This window comes from Saccopteryx leptura, chromosome 8, assembly GCF_036850995.1.
Source record: "Saccopteryx leptura isolate mSacLep1 chromosome 8, mSacLep1_pri_phased_curated, whole genome shotgun sequence".
Taxonomy (NCBI): domain Eukaryota; kingdom Metazoa; phylum Chordata; class Mammalia; order Chiroptera; family Emballonuridae; genus Saccopteryx; species Saccopteryx leptura.
The window spans coordinates 70,458,039-70,471,743 of NC_089510.1; the positions used below are offsets into that span (position 1 = coordinate 70,458,039).

At 43.9% G+C, this 13,705-nt stretch overlaps 1 protein-coding gene across 14 annotated transcripts in view; it reads left to right on the forward strand.

Annotated features, from left to right (window-relative positions):
• MCF2L2 (MCF.2 cell line derived transforming sequence-like 2) overlaps nucleotides 1-13,705 on the forward strand; it is a 261,068-nt gene that overhangs the window by 109,588 nt on the left and 137,775 nt on the right. For all 14 annotated transcript variants that reach the window (XR_010746835.1, XM_066347779.1, XM_066347777.1 and 11 more), the window contains 2 exons: nucleotides 1,122-1,313; nucleotides 6,095-6,272. Coding sequence is in view for 13 of the 14 variants with exons in the window: in XM_066347779.1 (XP_066203876.1) it covers nucleotides 1,122-1,313; nucleotides 6,095-6,272 (370 nt within the window). In the remaining variant the exon portion in view is untranslated. The remainder of the gene's footprint in view (nucleotides 1-1,121; nucleotides 1,314-6,094; nucleotides 6,273-13,705) is intronic.

Genomic DNA, 13,705 nt, shown 5'->3' on the forward strand with positions numbered 1-13,705 from the left:
CACCCCACTCCCCTTCTCACCCCACACAGTGGCAGTCGTTAACCCTTAAACATCTTCATTGTCTTTTGTTATTCTAAAAGTAGTACACATTTAATGTAGCTAATTTAGGGGAAAGAATAAAGACGGATTTAAGGTGCCTGTACTTCCTTCCTAGCGGTAACTCCTCGGAGCACTTTCCCTCTGGATGGTTATTTCACGTGGCGCTTTGGGTCGCCCGAACCGGCCGATATGCAGGTGGGCCTGCACTGACAGCTCCTCCAGCATCAGGATCCAGGCCTCACAGGGCCCTGTCTTCCTGCTTACATCTTTAACAAGTCAGATTGTTAGATTTCACCGCCTGTCTGATTTCATCCCAGCATTCTGGAAAGTCTGATATTGCTGCCCACAGTTACAGAACTTTTGCATTCTTGGATGCTTCCCTGGGAAAGACAAATGTGGGCAGAGGAAAGTGGTGTTTTTTGTTTGTTTTTTTAGATTTTATTTATTAATTTTTAGAGAAGAGAGAGAGAGAGAGAGAGAAGGGGGAGGAGCTGGAAGCATCAACTCCCATATGTGCCTTGACCAGGCAAGCCCAGGGTTTTGAACCAGCTACCTCAGCGTTCCAGGTCAACGCTTTATCCACTGCGCCACCACAGGTCAAAGTGGTGTTTTTGAAGAAAGCACAGTTCCCCTCCAGAAAGCACGTTGGGGCCAGGCCTAATGCCTCATTAATCACTCTGTTCCTGTAACCAATTAGGAGACAAGACACATGGCCTAGAAGGTCAACCCAGAAAGTAATAACGGGTTACATTTCTCTGTAGTTAGGCCAAAGTTAGAAACACTTAACTGCTCCTCCTGGAGGGGTAGTAGTTACTGTCAGCAGACCAGAGAAGAGTGTTTACATGATTCGTGTCACTGACTGGTGGCTCCCTGAGAAGTGGACAGATGTAACATTGGTTTGGATGTCTCCACCGCACCGTTGTATGTACAGTGGGTAGACCTCTCGACTTGGTGCTGTCCCGTGACAGTTTCCCTCTGTCCTGGAACCCTGGTGGACCCCAGAGGAGCGCAGACCTCCTGAGGACGGTGCTGGCTACGCTGTGGCCAGGCTAACTGCACGGGGTTGTGTTTCTTCTCTAAAGGTCAGCGAGTGGTGTGAAGCAGGAATCTACCTCTTGGCTTCTCAAGCTGTGGACAAGTGCCAGTCGAGAGAGGGTGTGGACGCCGCCTTGGCTGACCTTGAGGCCTTCCTGGGCACCGTGGAGGAGGACCACTTGCCGAGCCCCAAGGAGCTTTGCAACCAGTTTGAGTTGATTCTCACCTCTGATGTAAAGGTAATGTTGATGGATTGTTTTCATCCCGTGGTTGGGAAGGAGGCACGGGGCCTTTGCCTGGTGCTGCCTGAGAAAAATCCAGGTAGAATATACTGAGCAGGCTAACCATTTCTTGAGCCTGAAGGTGGCCTCTTAGACTCCTAGCAAACTACTTCCTGGCAAACTGACCCTTCACAGTCTGATTCAAATATGACTTTGAGTCATTGATTTCTCTACAAATCCGTACGAGCACCGTACTGTGCTGAGACAGAACAGCGAACAGAAACAGACATGGTTCCATCCCTCGTGGAACTGACAGTTCAGTGAGAGAAGCTGACATTAATAAATGTCAAACACAAAACACAAAAATGTGTGCCAAGCTGAGATAAGTGCTCTGGAGTTGGGATGCAGGGTCCTGTTGGGAATGTGACAGAGGAACTGGACTTGGACCGGGGCTCATTTGAATCAAGTCCTAGAGAATGAGTAGAGAAGATGGGGGGTCCTTTCCAGTCAGAAGGAACAGCATGAGCAGAGGCTGCAGGGCAGGAGGGAGCCTGGCGCAAGGGCAGGACCCAAGGTCAGGGTGGCTGAAGCACAGAGAGCAAGCCCAGAGTGCTGGGGGAAGGTTAGAGAGGGGCAGATGAGGCGGGCTTGGTGGGCCATGCTAAGGATTGGCCTTTGTTCTGGAGCAGTGGGAAGCCAGTACCGAATTTAAACAGGGAAAGGGCTTGATTGGATTTGCATCTTGAGAGGCTGTCTCTCCTGTGAAGCCAGTGGCGTTATGGATAGCGCGCCTCCCTCTGAGATCTGTGTCATTTTATACGTGTCTTCTCTCTGATGGCTTCTTCACCTCTTTTGAGTCATAGACCCTTTTGAGAATCTGATTCACCTACTTTTAGGGAGTTTGATGTAGGTGCTTTATACAAAAACTTACGCAGGATTTAGGGACCCAACGGGGGTGGTGAAACACCCTGAGGCTCGCAAGAAACAGGGAGCAGATAACACCCCTCATCCTGAAAGACACCGCGGACCCAGGGAACGCCACGGCAGGGGCTGTGAGAGGCAGCTAGTAAGGGCTTGCTTGGCCTTGGGCAGAGGCGCACAGCCACTGGTGGAGAAATACATCTCCCTACTTTTCTCTCTCTGCTCTTGAACTTCCTGGTGGTGGTCCCCACTGGCCAAAGCCAAGTAAAAGCCCACAGGTCAGTGAACCTATCTGACAGGGTCTACACAGGGTAGGCTTCCCGGGACTCAGAGCAGGGAAGAGAACATATAGTGGCGAACAAATGGAATATGCAGCATACGTAACTTATTATAATTAATTTTAGGAGACACCCTAAAATCTATCCATGCACCCAGGCTAAAAGCCTTCTCTCTAATATGACACCACACAGTCTTCCAATTATGTATAATTGTTAGTATCTGCCTTGCCTTATTTTACTGGGAGCTCCTGAATGACAGGAGCCTCGTCCATCTCTGTGTCCCTGTGTCTAGTCTGTACCTGGTGTCTGATGCATGTTTGTTGAACACGTGGGCAGGCAGGTCTGACACTGGACTGAGTGCGGTGTGGGCAGGTCGGGGTGGAGCCGTACCTGAGTGATCTTTCCCTGACTCCTCCCAGTGAGCTGAGGGGCGGGGGCAGACTACTTTTCCCAACATGAGGAACCTTCTACTTCCTTCAGAAAGGACAAAGAGAAGGCCCTCTGGTACTGGTGCTACATTGTACACCCAGTATCAGTAGGCCTGGGTCACATCCCAAAGACAGGACAGGCTCACCCAGCTTCAACTCCATCAGCTGCTCAAACAGGTATAGCAGGTCAACCAGGGAGACCTGTGTCCACAGCTGTAGTTCTGGCCAAGTTCAGCCAAATTCCAGACCAGGAAGTGAAAAAACTTCATAAGCTACCTTTAGGAAATAGGTAGAAACATGGAGGAAGGAAAGGATTAGAAGAAAACAATCTTTTTAAATATCATGTATGTAAAAAAGACCAAAATATCCCCAAAGCCCATCTGTTCTTCTTTTGGTTTGAAGTAAAATTCTAGGTTATACGATTAAATACCCTGTTGTATTAGAGAAAGTTTTATCCACTGAGGGGTAATGACTTTGTTGTCAAAACTGGTACTTTATACATATAGATATATTCCAAGATATATGTATATGCAGCGGTCCTGACCAGGTGTGGTGCAGTAGATGGAGCATTGGCCTGGGATGCTGAGGACCTAGGTTTGAAATCTGAGGTCGTCGGCTTGAGCGTGGCATTGCTGGCTTGAGCATGGGATCATAGAAATGACTCCATAGTTGCTGGCTTGATCCCAGAGGTCACTGGCTTGAAGCCCAAGGTCTCTGGCTTGAAGCCCAAGGGTGCTGGCTTGAGCCCAAGGTTGCAAGCTTGAGCAAGGAGTCACTGGCTTGGTTGGAGCCCACTGGTCCTGGCACGTATGAGAAAGCAATCAGTGAACAACTAAGGTGCCGCAATGAAGAATTGGTGCTGCTCTTCTCCTTTCCTGTCTGTCTCTCTCTCCAGCTAAAAAATATATATGTATATACATGGGTCGGTATAAACACACATAATCTTCTTATTTGGACAGTAGAGAGGGCCTAGAAGCAATGAGACCCGCACTGTCAATGAGCACACCCAACACCCAGATCTTGGTTTCTAATACCATTCTTCAATAAAAGAAACTCAGGCTTTTTGGTGAAATGGCTGATTCTAGGACTGGGGCAGGAAATACACAAGATGGGCATAGAGCATCTTACCGTGCCAAAAAGTTAGGAAATGCTAAAAACAAAACAAACCACAATGGTGGGACATAGGAGACAAAAAAACTCCCCATGGCCAATGCTGGAACAATTTGATCAACAAAATTAATAGAATAGTATTGGATTACAACTCAAGGTATAAAATAGATCTCCATGAATCCATACTGATGTAAATAAATGATGGAATAAATAAATAAATAGGGGAGAGGACACTAACCTCACATGCAAAAGAACTGCAAGTTACTTATGTAGATACCTAGCCCTTGAGGAGGTGAAGCAGAATGTCTGTGTCCTTAAGTGTGTCCTGCACACAGTGACTTTCTTCCAAAGGGTACAGCACGGGAGGGGAGAAATAAAAGAGTGACTGTGCAGCGGAGAAAACTAACACATTCCACCTCAGCCAGGTGACTAAGGTCAACGTCAACAGTATTAAGTCATGCAGATAGTATGTACCTTTGATATAATATGATAAAAATGGCACTTTAATTCTGTGGTCTTCCCCCCAAAAAACCATAACTTCAGTCTAATGAGGAAAACATCACATAAATATCAACTGAGGGACATTCTACAAAATGTCTGACCAATACTCTTCAAAACAGTCAAGGTCATTGAAAACCAGGAAAGGTTCAGAAATGGTCACAGCTAAGAAGAGCAGAAGTCATGACAACTAAGTGTAATATGGTATCCTGATGGAACCCTGGGGGAAAAGGCACATTCAGAACAACTGAGGAAACCTAAATGAAGTATGTACTTTATTTAATAGTAATAATTTAAAAATAATAATAATGTATCAATATTGATTCATTGATTATAACAAATGTAGCGTGGTAATGTAAGCTGTTAATTATGAAAATTGGGTGTGGGGTATATGGAAACACTCTATACTATTTTGAAATTTTTCTGTAAATCTAAAACTATTATAAAAAATAAAATTTGTTTCTAAAAAGCTGATGCTCTCTAAAAGGTGGAATCTGTTACCTTTAAGGCAAAATGATTATCAAAACATCAGCCATTCCACTCCTGTTCCTGTGTCAGCCTGTCTCTGTCTGAGGCTCGAGGCACTTCCCTAATACAGGGCTGTTGTGCTGCCCCCTGAGGGCTTCTATTTTCATTATTCTCCCTCATTCACTTTCACTGCCCAGTGTAGGGCATGAAACAGTCTCAGTAACAAATAACAAAATCCAATTCTTCAGATATTGATTGGGTTCCCAGTTTGTGCTTTATTCTGAGAGGACCAGATAGTGCGTTCCCTGCAGTCCAGCTGCTGGCAGTATAGCGGGGGATTAACATTTCCCGGAGTCTCCTAGGTCCCCTTTCCTGGACCCACCAGGGATGTCCCGCTGGAAGAGAGGCCAAAAGGAACATTCAGTTGACCTGGTGAAACTCAGAGACATTCAAGGCTTGTCTCTTACTCTCCTGAACCTCTGCTTCAGAGCATGTAGTCAGTCATGGGACCATCTGTGAGTTTCATTTCTCACCTGGTATTTCTTCAGTTCTTTTCTACTTGTTTAGAGAGGAGTCGCATTGAATAGCATTGAGCTCTATATCTTCTTTATGACAGGTGCTTGTGGTTTCTGTGATCTTGTTTCAGAATTCAGCCAGCTCTTTCCCCCAGAACACTTGGTCTTCTCTCCATCAGGGCCTTTATTCAGAGTGCATCCCTTCTAAATCCTCCTGTTTTGTAAATTGGCCTAATGCCCTTCATTCAAGGCCTATGGCATCGTTTTCTACCATTAATGGACATGGCTTAGTGAACATTTATCCACTCAAGATGTATTTACCAAGCACTAGCCTGCGCTAGACAGTAGTCAGGCACTGGAGATACTGTAGTGAAAAGGATACAGTCATTGCCTATCCAGTGGAAGATGCAGACTCCAAGAAGCACAATCCTGGTGCAAGACAAGACATGGGATAACTGGCAAATGGATGCCCTGAGAAGGGTCACCGAGGAGGGCTGGGGAGAGGTGGAGACGGGAGAGGGGATGTGTCCTGTCCTCGGGTTCAGTGCAGAGCCATCTCATATTTGCTTTTGTTCCTGCAGGCCAAAGCCCAGGGAGTCCTACAGAAGCTGGACGATGTACAGGAAATATTTCACAAGAGGCAAATGAGTCTCATGAAACTGGCAGCCCGACAGACTCGCCCGGTGCAACCAGTGGCTCCCCATCCTGAGTCCTCCCCAAAATGGGTGTCACCAAAAACCAGCCAGTCCTCTGCCCGGGGTAGGTTATTTGGGGAAGTTTTATGGCTTTTTTTTTTTTTTGTATTTTTTTCTGAAGCTGGAGACGGGGAGGCAGTCAGACAGACTCTTGCATGTGCCCAACCGGGATCCACCTGGCACGCCCACCAGGGGGCGATGCTCTGCCCATCCAGGGCATTGCTCTGTTGCGACCAGAGCCACTCTAGCGCCTGGGGCAGAGGCCAAGGAGCCATCCCCAGCGCCCGGGCCATCTTTTGCTCCAATGGAGCCTTGGCTGCGGGAGGGGAAGAGAGAGACAGAGAGGAAGGAGAAGAGGAGGGGTGGAGAAGCAGATGGGAGCTTCTCCTGTGTGCCCTGGTCAGGAATCGAACCCGGGACTTCCACACGCCAGGCTGACGCTCTACCACTGAGCCAACCGGCCAGGGCCAGTTTTGTGGCTTTGTTTCATCAGTGCTCATGAGGGTAGACTGGGTTTTTGAAGTTGAATAATGGTTACTGTTTTGACAGATATTTAAAACAAACTACAGATATACAATCATAGTACAGACATTGAGGACTTAGAAAGTTTGATAAAACAGTGCCTGGAGGCCCTGGCCGGTTGGCTCAGTGGTAGAGCGTCGGCCTGGCGTACAGGAGTCCTGGGTTCGATTCCTGGCCAGGGCACACAGGAGAAGCGCCCACCTGCTTCCCCACCCCTCCCCCTCTCCTTCCTCTCTGTCTCTCTCTTCCCCTCCCGCAGCCAAGGCTTCATTGGAGCAAAGTTGGCCCGGGTGCTGAGGATGGTTCCATGGCTTCTGCCTCAGGTGCTGGAATGGCCCTGGTTGCAACAGAGCAGCGCCCCAGATGGGCAGAACATTGCCCCCTTGTGGACATGCCGGGTGCATGCGGGAGTCTGTCTGGCTGCCTCCCTGTTTCCAACTTCAGAAAAATACAAAAACAAACAAATAAAAAAACAGTGCCTGGATGCAAAAAGAAGCTCACAGTGTAGCAGAGGAATAATGTAAATGTACAAGTAACATTAGCATACAATAGACTCCATTTGGACCTTCAGATTCTATAAGAAGTAGTGTGGTAAAGTTGTTTTTTGAAAAGATTGAAAGATTTAAAAAATAGGTAAGTCCTTATACCAATCCCACGTGGTCTTTTTTTCTTCTTTTTATAGATGTGATTGGTGTGACATGGGTGTGCAAAACCTACAGGCTTCAAGTGTACAACTCAATAAAACACCATCTCTGCACTGCATTGTGCGCCCATCACCCCAAGCAGTCTCTTTCCATCCCATGAGCCCCCAGCGCCCACCCCCTCCTACCCCTACCTTCTTTCACTCTGGCTATCACCACACTGTTGTCTGTGTCTGTGTTTTATAGATACATGTTTTTTTGGTTAATTTCTTCATCTTCATCTAGTGCCAGGCGTCCCCAAACTACGGCCCACAGGCCACATGCGGCCCCCTGAGGCCATTTATCCAGCCCCCCCACTCCCCCGCCGCACTTCGGAAGGGGCACCTCTTTCATTGGTGGTCAGTGAGAGGAGCACTGTATGTGGCGGCCCTCCAACGGTCTGAGGGACAGTGAACTGGCCCCCTGTGTAAAACGTTTGGGGACCCCTGAGAGCCCCTCCCCTCTGACAGCTGTCAGTCTGTTCCACACATTCGTGCCTCTGTTTCTATGCTGTTCGCCGGTTTGTTTTGTTCATTAGATTCCACATCTAAGTGAATTCTTACAGTACTTGTCTTTCTCTGCTTGGCCTATTTCACTTAGTGTGATAATCTCCAGGTTCATCCATGCTGTCGCAAAATGTGAGATTTCCTTTTTTTCCCTTTTTTACAGTCAAGTAGTATTCCATTGTGTAAGTGTACCACAGCTTTTTTATCCACTCATCTACTGATGGGCACTTGGGCTGCTTCCAGGTCTTGTAAATAATGCTGCAGTGAACATAAGGGTGCATATGTGTTTTTGAATTAGTGTTTTGGGATTCTTAGGATATATTCCCAGAAGTTGGGTCAAAAGGCAGTTCCATTTTTAATTTTTTTTGAGGAAACTCGATACTGTTTTCCACAGTGACTACACCAGTCTGCATTCCCACCAGCAGTGCAGTACACGAGGGTTCCCTTTTCTCCACATCCTTGTCAGGACTTGTTTTTTGATTTGTTGATGAGCGCCATTCTGGCGTCTGTGAGGTGATATCTCATTGTGGTTTTAATTTGCATCACTCTGATGATTAGTGACATTGAGCATTTTTTCATGTCCGTTGGCCATCTGTATGTCCTCTTTGGAGAAGTGTCTCTTCAGGTCCTTTGCTCATTTTTTAATTGGGTTGTTTGTCATCCTAGTGTTGCGTTGTATAAGTTTTTTTTATATATATATTGTGTATATTAACCCCTTATCAGATATGTCATTGACAAATGTTCTCCCATCCAGTGGGTTCCCTTTTCATTTTGTTCGTCTGTTTTGCTCTACAAAAGCTTTTGTTTGATGTAGTCCTATTTGCTTGTATTTTTCTGTTTCCTTTGAGGAGATATATCAGCAAAAATACTGCTACAAGACATGTCTGAGATTTTACTGCCTATGTTTTCTTCTAGGATTGTTATGGTTTCATGACTTACATTTAAGTCTTTTAAATATTTTTAGTTTATTCTTCCACATGGTCTTGATTACCATAGTTTATTACTAAGCCTTGATATCAGGCAGTGTCTTTCAACTTCCTTTATTTTTTTCAAGATTGTTTTGACTATTCTAGATCCTTTTTATTTCCTTATAAATTTTAGACTCACTCCCTAACCGGTCATGGCACAGTGAATAAGGTGTCAACCTGGAACGCTGAGGTCACCAGCTTGAAACCCTGGGCTTGCCCGGTCAAGGCACATACAACAAGCAACTACTATGAATTGAAACTTCCCACTCCTCTCCTTTGCCTTTTTCTCTCTCTCTCTCCTCTCTGTAAAATCAATAAATAAAATCTTTTAAAAAAATTTTAGACTTACCTTTTGATTTCCACTGGGATTATGATTGAGATTGCACTGACTATATAGATCACATCAGAGACAACTGTTATTGTACCAATATTAAGTCTCCCAATTCATAAATATTATAACGCTCCATTTATTTAGGTCCTCTTTAATTTCCCTTGGAAATATGTAGTTCTTAGTGTGAATGTCTTAGGAATTTCATGTCTTTTAACCCTATAGAAAGTAGAATTGCCATTTATAACTATTAATAGGAATATACTTCTAAATGGAAATACAATCATGTCATCTATGAATAAAGGACAATTTTACCTCTGTTTCAATTTCTATGCCTTTTTCCCATTTCTTATTCTAATGGCTGGGACCTCTAAAACAATGTTGAATAGAAGTGATAAGAGCAGACATCCCTGTCTTTTCCTGATATTAAGGGAAAGAGTTTATGTTTCACCCTGAAGTATGATGTAAGTTTTTTACAGATGCCTTTTATCAGATTTGACAGATATTCTCTTTTACTCCAAGTTTGATGAGAGTTTTCATCATGAATGATTTTTGAAATTTTCAAAGTTGTTTTCAGTGCTATATATTGAGATCATATGGTTTTCTCCTTTTTTGTTAATACAGCAGATTACTGTAATTTAGTTTAAAATGTTAATACAATCATACATTCTTGGGAGAAGCCATTCTTGGACATGAGGCATACATAATTTGTTGCTTCATGTATTTTGAAACGTTATTAAGCTGGTGCATATTCATAGTTGTTATATCTTCTGGATATACTGGCCCTTTTATAATTATAAAATGTCTGTCCTTGTTACCTTTAGTAAAACTCTTTGCCTTGAAGTCTACTTTGTCTGATATTAATACAGCCATTTAGCTTTCTTATGCTTAGTGTTTACATGAGATACTTGTTCATTTTCTATTTCTGTTATTCTTTTTAAAGTATTTCTTCTAGTTGGGTCTTGCCTTTTTAATTCATTCTGTTAAGTGCTGCCTTCTAATTGGAGTGTTTAGTCCATTAATATACAATGTAATTAATGACAGCTGGATTTAGAGCTACTGTTTTGTCATTTGTTGTCTACTCATCTTATTTCTCCTCCTCCCCCTCCTCCCCCTCCTCTTCCCCTCCTCCCTCCTCATTTCTCTTTTCCTGACTTCATTTGAGCTATCAAATTTCTTTTTAGTCTTCCTTCTTAATTCTTCTGTTGACTTTTTTTTATTTTTTTTTAATTATTAAATACTTTTAATTAATGAGGAACTTGCCCCAGTGGAAGAGAGTTTGAGTTTTTTTTGTTTTGTTTTGTTTTTTATTTTTCTGAAGTTGGAAACAGGGAGGCAGTCAGACAGATTCCCGCATGCGCCCGACCGGGATCCACCTGGCACACCCACCAGGGGGCGATGCTCTGTCCCTCTGGGGCGTCGCTCTGTCGTGACCAGAGCCACTCTAGCGCCTGGGGCAGAGGCCATGGAGCCATCCCCAGAGCCCGGGCCATCTTTTGCTCCAATGGAGCCTTGGCTGCGGGAGGGCAAGAGAGAGACAGAGGGGAAGGGGTGGAGAAGCAGATGGGCGCCTCTCCTGTGTGCTCTGGCTGGGAATCGAACCCGGGACTTCCACACGCCAGGCTGACACTGTACCACTGAGCCAACCAGCCAGGGCTTCTGTTGACTTTTTAGCATACATACCTCTTTGCATTGTTTTCCCCTGTTTCTCTTAGGTATTATCATATGCATCCTTAATTTACTGAATCTACTTTGAGTTAATATTGTAGCACTTTATGTAAAATATAGGAAATTTGCAACAGTTCTATATGCCCCACCTATCCCCTGTGCTGTTCTTATCATAAACCTTGTAAACCTTGTATCTACGTATGTTAAAACCCAATATTGTGCTATAAACTTTTGTTTTAAACAATCATATCTCTTCTTAAAGAAATAAGGAGAAAAAAGAAGAAATGCATATTCCTTTACGTTTACCATCCTCTTCAGCATTTTCAGTGTTCTTTATTCCTTTATCTGAATTAGCATCTTGTGTCATTTCACTTTAGGCTGAAAAACTTCCTTTAGCATTTCCTGTTGTGCAGCTCCGTTTGCAACAAATTCTTTCTGTTGTTACCTTTCTGAAAAATATGGGGGTCTTTTGATAATTAGCCATTTAGTATAACTTGCAGGCCCCTGTCTGTTATCATACATCTCAGTTTTTAGAAGGAAGCCTTGATGATTTAGTGTATTTCTTTCCTGAAATTTTCCATGGACATGCACACTCATATACACTGATAGGCACATACCGCTGATACAGGCACACACACACACTGAGGCATCCTTCTTAGATGGCTGGAAACGGGACTTCATTCTCCTAGATCTCTAATTTAGGGTTCTTTCCCCAAACTAAGCTATGTTTACTTCTACGACTTTGCCTCTCTGATTGTTTTAGGGAATATATGTTTGTGACAAGTAAATAAAACAGGAATAATGGATTGTTTCTCAGCTTTTCAAACACATGATTTCATAATAGGTAATGACCCTCTGAGAGTAAACAGATCTTCATCATGTCTGAACAAGTATCATTGACCTTGGTCAAGCAACATGCTCATTTAACAAACCTATACTTTTGTTTTGAAGCATAACAACCTAGTGTGGACTCAGGCAGGTCACTAACAGGATTTTCAAACACATTTGTCTGAGTTCTTAGTAACTGAGTCCATGCCAAGATAAATGTTATATTTCACAATGTAAAGGATGTGGGCAGGGAGCATAGAGATGGGAGCTGGAGTGTCTGGCTCTTGTCAGCTAGGTGTCTTGGGTATGACATTAACCTCTCTGAAGTTAAATAAAGAAAGTGAAAAAAAAGTCTTTTTATTTCCATGTGGCTATAATAGCTAAAATGTACTGTTTTCCATAATCTAAACACTTTGTACATACTAACGCATCAAAGCCTCGTAGCAGCCTGATCCAATAGGCTTTCTCATTATTCCCCACTTTCCAGATGAAGAAGCTAAGACATAGAGATTTCTCTGCCATGTGTGTCTTACACATGAAAGAGCAAGACTTGAATGATGGCAGCGTGGCTCCCATCTCCCTGCCTTTAATTTTGTCATTGTACTTAATAGTGTTAAGGGCAGGGGTTTCTTAGTCATGGGTATTGCCACTTACAGTGATGCATAGCTAGTATCCAGTTATTATCCCTGGAATCTCTCAGCTTACAGAGATCCTGCAGAAAGCGAGGAGCCCAAAGATTGTCCGTTGTTGTAGAGTAGCTTCAGTGGTCACATATCTGGGACAGCAAACCTGTGTTTCACTACAGATTTCTATTAAACTCCATGAAAAACCCATAGAAATCCCAGGCTGCTTCCAGTTGGCTCAGAGAATCTGAGGGTTGTCAGGGGCATCTGGAAGTTAGATGGTCAACCTCCATCAAGGCCACCACAGATAAGAATCAGGGTGATATACTGGTGGCATTGGATGGCATTTTGGCCATGGGACCTAGAAATGCTCAACATCCTGCCTCAGGGTAATCGCACGTGTCCTGTGAGTTTCCCAAAGCTGTACAAGGGTGGTGATGATGACAAGTAAGAACTCAAAGTACTACTTACTGACCAGCCTTCTAGCCATCACCCCCGTGAAGCCCTCTCATTAAGTCCCAGTCTCACTGCCAGTGGCCATGGAACCTGAAGAAAAGCTTATCTCCCAGATGTCTGAGCAGCCTGTGGGAAGGGGAAGCAGAGGCACAGAGAGAAGAGAGCAAGAGCAAGAAAGCCCAATTCTCTTCTGACTCAGCCAACTAATTCTTTCCACAGTCATCTTATCCAGTAAATGTGATTCCGTCAGTTCTGGAATCCAGCTGCTAGATCATCAGATTAGCAACAACTCCTTCTGGCTACGGCATGCATGGACATCCCCTTATATAATCACCGTGTGTGTGTGTGTGTGTGTGTGTGTGTGTGTAGACAGAACATTTCAAAGAAGATTGTAAGGAAATACAAGGTGGGGCCGAAGTAGGTTTACAGTTGTTCCTATGGAAAGCCATACAATAATTAATAAATAATAACACAAGAATAAACTCTGTGTTTTGTGAACTCACAACTGTAAACCTACTTTGGCCCTACCCTGTATACCAACTCACTGTTTAAGGAGTATGATTTTATTATTATTCAAATTGCCTATAAGTATAGATTAATTACCCGTATAATGAAAAAAATATATTCAATAGTATCTGACACCTAGCCTTGAGTCTGGTCTTCTAACCCCAAAATAACATCAAATACAGTACAAATGATAAAATTTCAAGCAGCCATCCATAAAAGAATCCGTGAAGTCTGAAAGTCAAGGAAGACTTCCTAAAGAAAGTGATCCTTTAGATGGATCCTTAACAATAGGAATGATGAAAGCTATCGTTTTTACCACATTACATTTACTGATTTGTTGTGTTGGATGTTTCGTGTGGGGTTGGGTGTGACTTTTGTCTCTTTGGATCAAATGTCAAGTGCCTGGTGTAA